The 5039-nt window shown below is 35.3% G+C and overlaps 1 protein-coding gene across 2 annotated transcripts; it reads left to right on the top strand.

The window, feature by feature from the left end:
* The first annotated feature begins 3339 nt into the window (after positions 1 to 3339).
* On the top strand, positions 3340 to 4422 carry LOC120108106. Of its 2 annotated transcripts, none has more exons than XR_005509595.1 (3): positions 3340 to 3423; positions 3701 to 3776; positions 3968 to 4422. XR_005509595.1 is itself a non-coding variant. In XM_039121661.1 (3 exons), the coding sequence occupies exons 1-3, from the start codon at positions 3392 to 3394 to the stop codon at positions 4160 to 4162; spliced, it is 306 nt and encodes a 101-aa protein (XP_038977589.1). In that variant the 5' UTR covers positions 3360 to 3391; the 3' UTR covers positions 4163 to 4422. The 2 variants fall into 2 exon arrangements, 1 of the variants encoding a protein (XP_038977589.1); XM_039121661.1 differs by having other exon boundaries at positions 3360 to 3423; positions 3698 to 3776.
* The last annotated feature ends 617 nt before the right edge of the window (positions 4423 to 5039 follow it).

Genomic DNA, 5039 nt, shown 5'->3' with positions numbered 1-5039 from the left:
TAATTTGCATATAATTCATTGGTTAATAGATCTATCGGGATGAGTCCATTTGAGGTACTCCATGGTTATAAAGCTCGAAAATCTGTAGACCTCCTACCTATGCCCCCACATATTAGAATTTCTGAGTCTGCACATGCATTTGCACAATATATTCATACTCTGCATCAGGAAATTAGCAAGCGCATTCATATGAGTAATGCTCAATATAAACTACAAGCTGATTCTCATAAGCAGGATAAACAATTTCAAACTAGAGATTATGTTATGATACGTACTCGGCCTGAGCGGTTTCCATCTGAAACTGTTAAGAAACTGTAGGCTCATAGTGCTGAGCCCTTTCGGGTATTGCAACGAGTTGGCACTGATGCCTATGTCATTGATCTTTCCTCTGATTTTGGTATTAGCTCCACTTTTAATATTGAAGATTTAGTTGCTTACAAAGGTCCACTTCCATTCCTACTGACCCTTTCACTGAGCCATCCTTTGAGCTTGATGCTGCTCCTATTCTTGATTCCATACCATCTCCGACACATTTACCCTTACCACCAGCACAAAAAGAATATATTGATGCCATTTTAGATGAGCGGACTATTTCTACCAGTGATAGGGGTATTCAGCGTTTCTTGGTTCGCTAGCGAGGACGCCTGGAGTCCGATTCTACATGGATTACACGTGAGGAGTTCCAGCGCATTGACCCAAATCTCTTGGAGTACTACCAGCGCCATTCGTCGAGGTCGACTTTCTTCTTACCCGAAGAAGTTAGTACGGACATTAGTATAGAACTGATTGTTTTGCGGGATCACGGTCGTCGCAAGAGGACGATCCAGCCACTTTCGTTGTAGCTGGATTGATTGGATTTATTTGCATATTGTTATTTGAGGATCCTTTTCGGATTATTTTCTTTGTAGGAACCTATTTGTTATTTTGTGACCCTATATATATATATATATATGGAACATGCATTTGTTTAGTGTTAATGAACGATGAATGAAGATTAGCCTACTTTCTTTTTCCTCCTCCTCTCTTCTCTTCTTCTTCCGCCTTTTCTTCTTCTCCTCTTTCTCTCTGTCTCTCCTTCCCTACCTCCATCCTGCATCAGATCGTATATTCCTACCTGGATTAGGGTCATGTTCTTCCTAGGATTGGTTTAAAGTTTTGATAATAAGGCCATGGACTAATTTCAATGTCAAAAGTAGATTGGTCAATGCTTATACAACAACTTGCAAAGTCAACTCGCGCGATGCCTTACTAATTTGAGTATGTCAACGACTCAGAGATAACTTGCAAGTCAAAACAAAAATATATATAATTTTCATAAAAAAATGAATCATGTAGTAATAAAAATATGAAAAGAATAATGAGACAAATTTAAAAATTAAAAATTTGATATTGCTGTAATCCTCTAATCCATTTGTTAAATTACATTCTTTTTTAGGATCGAATGATGCGACAAGTGAATTAATATTGGCATATTGTTATACCAATTAATGTCATACACATGAGATTCTCTCCATTAGAAAAATTTGGAAAGTTGTTTCCTATTAAACAAACTTCTCTGAGATCGGGATTCTAAAAATACAAAGAGAATGGGAATATACAAATCGACGGACCGGAAATCACGGCTGAGACGGAGCGTTTGGACGAGAAGAACACCCAAGGAAATCCGGAGTAGCTGACGACCGAGTTGTTTAATTTTTGTTTCTGTTGTGTTTCTGAATTCTGTTTGTTTTTGAATTCCGTTTGGGTTAGGAGTCCTTTGTTTGTTTCGGTTTCCTGTTTTAGAGTCCGCGGGGTATTTCAATAAACCCTGTTAATAAGGGTTAGGGTATGCGTAGCCTATATAAGGCATCGCTAAAGTCTTAGGAGGCGTCTATTGTTTTTCCAGCCGACGTTATGAAAAGAACTTTGTTCTAAGAGTTTCAGCATCCCCTGTTTCGAACTCTGTTTCTGGTTCAGCATCTCTGAACCAACTTCAACGCTTCCCCGCTGCGTCAACCAAAGAATAAATATATATGTGCGTCTATATATATATATATAACTCGATCAAAGACGAAGAAGAAGAGAAGAGAGAGCGTAAAGTAGAGGGTTCGGCGTCCCAGAAATTTCTTGACGAGGCCACAAATATGAATCCATCACAGGAGAAGAATCCCAGGAAACACAAGAAAGAAACTAAGCAAGACGAGGAGGTAACCTGCTGCCCTGATGTTAATCATATATTTATATTTTTCAAGTAAGAGCACTTCATATAATGATCGTGGCCTTGAGGGCTGGTTTCTGATTGCTGGTTTTGAGACCAATCTATAATACCCTATTGTTGTTTTTTCCTTGTTGGGCGGGTTCAAGTGGGTGTTCGAGTTTTGTTTTAATGATCTTGGCCTGTAGAGAGTTCCTATTGTGCCCTGTTGCTCATCAATTTTTAGTTGGCTGCAGGGGATGGTTTCTCCCCACTGCAGCACAGCTTCCTTTTTGAGAGTGATGCAATACCTGTGGAAGGGCCCCTTCAGATTTCATTGGGACCGTTATGAAATCATAACAAAAGAGGACACACGATGTGCATGTATATGCTGCAATATAAATGTACTATGCTGATTTTATTACTTACGATTAATAACATAATCATACTATGTACGAATTATTATGTGGTCATGCAATTTTTCTTAGATCTTAAATTTTCGATATAATCTTGTAATTTACTGATATAATCTTGATGAAGCGTTGTTTTATGGTTTACCAAAACCTAATCTTATATTTTTTAAATTTTTCTTTCATTGTTTTTGTACTCACAATTTTAACTAAACTGAGGTGTTTGTGATCCGCTGTGATCCACAGATTTCTGAGTGTATCAAGTTTCCATGTTTTAAAACACCCCAAAGAGTGCAACAAAAGGGTCGTTTTAATGATGCTGTCATTTATAGCCGATATATTTAGTTTAGAACCCCAAGATTTTCCATCATTGTTCCTAACCCGACTTGTGTTATTATAATCATATGAAGGCATGCATCCAACCCCTGAGGTCCTCCATTCACTCAACGAATGCCTTCCCCAGTTACTCATTCACTTAGGCCAAATCTTGAGAACATGCCATTTAATGCTATTAACCCAGTAATATGGCCTCCTTGATTAACCACCATTAAAGGGAAATAATTGGTGGTTGTTATAATAATGGGAAATAACAACAATTGTCTTAACTTTTCAACAAAAACAACTTTTGTAGATAATGATGTTTTTATGCTTGTCCATCATCAGAACTAAAATATATGCTCTAAGTTCCTCATGAGAAGGCACTTGTTCTTCTTTTCATGTTATGCAGAAATCAAGGGATCAACATGTTAGACATACAAAAGAATCATCTAGCAAGCTATCAGGTGATGACATAGAGATTGCAAAAAATATGGACCCTCTTTGGAAAACCAAATCAGGAAGGTAAATATATTTTGATGATATTCCTATTTTATTGCTACATAAGGCGTTTATTAATCTCAAATTTAAAAGTAGTTCCTTTTTTTTGGTGATATTAGAATTAGTTTCACGATCATTTATGCTTTTCTTTTTCCTAGTATAAAATATTATTAATTACATGGATTTATTCACAAGGCTTCTTTTCTATTACATCATAAAATAGTTAAGTGTAACTTGGCATCATATTAACATCCGATCAATTGTTTGGTTTCTCATTTTTTCCTTCTGTTTGGTACAGCAGCAAGCTATCTAATTGGGAATCAACCAAATGCTGGGCAGAAAATGATCAGGAATATCATATGGAGCTTTTGTTTCGGGTTAAGACCTATTATCCTCTATCTGATTTTGTAAACTAATTGATCTTTAACGTTGTTTTAGTTATATGAGAAATGTTATTAAACTCTACTTATTTCGTTACACAATATGAACTTTATTTTCATGTAGATGGCTTGTCCATACAATTACTCATTTTTATTTAACAACAATCTTGTGGACTACTTATAATTAGATGAGACAGTTACGAGTTGAGATAGCAAAATTATCTCAAGTGATTGACCGACTATGTCAAGAGATCAACCGCCTATCTCAAGAGAATGACGAACCAGAAGCTTTGGTAATTGAGATCAAAAACTTTTATTCTTTGGCATATATCTTCCTCTTTTTTTTGGTGTACAAATATATCTTCCTTTCATTTGACTACTAATATTCATATGTAATGAGTTTACAGCTCAATTAATTAATTTCCTTTATGCCTGATTAATGATTTTATAAGCCTTATGGAGATTGTTACTAGGAATGAGTCTATAATAAAGCCTTAATGATTAAAGTTTTCCTCTTCAAGGAGTAGTCATAACAATGAATTTATCGTAGCTGCTTCATGACCTTCGAGTATTGCTGAATATTTTGAGCCATTAAAGTTTGACTTCTTTTAGTTATTTCAATTTTTGACTTATTTAAATATTATGTGATTCCGCTACTCGCTTTATGATATCATGATAAGATGTCTTACGTGCTTGCGGGCAAATCTTCCTATGAGTGTGCGGCGATTGCCACACCCTGACCAGAAATCATGTGTTGGGGATGTGATAAGGGCTTTGCCCAATTCTTTTCTTAAAAAAAAAAAAATCTAGAGCAGACAACATTGATATTTATCTTGACATTCAATCCTAGTATTAGTATCCAAAAGTTCCTTCCATCTCATAATAAAATTAACTTTGTTATAACCAAATCTAAAAGTGGTTCTATATGGTACCAAAAAAAAAAGCAACTAAAGTTCTATCTGAAAAAAAATCATCTAGTCTTTGAAAACAAGCTACTAAATTCAGATATTGCCTAGTCCGCAACGATAAGAAAATAATTTTAATTGAAGAGATGAACAAAGAGGAAAAATAACTTTTATTGATTCAAGAAAAAAAGTCACTCGAAGGTCCAAGAATTCTTTTACTCGAGCTTTGCTTTCTCTTGAGTAGAATAGTAGTTTTGATTCCAAAGCATTCAAGACCTATTTGAGACCTATTATCCTATATCTGATTTTGTAAACTACTTGATCTTTAACATTTTATTAGTTATATAAGAAAATT

Source organism: Phoenix dactylifera, unplaced genomic scaffold (assembly GCF_009389715.1).
Source record: "Phoenix dactylifera cultivar Barhee BC4 unplaced genomic scaffold, palm_55x_up_171113_PBpolish2nd_filt_p 001176F, whole genome shotgun sequence".
Lineage (NCBI taxonomy): Eukaryota > Viridiplantae > Streptophyta > Magnoliopsida > Arecales > Arecaceae > Phoenix > Phoenix dactylifera.
This window is presented reverse-complemented; position numbering and strand designations above follow the sequence as displayed.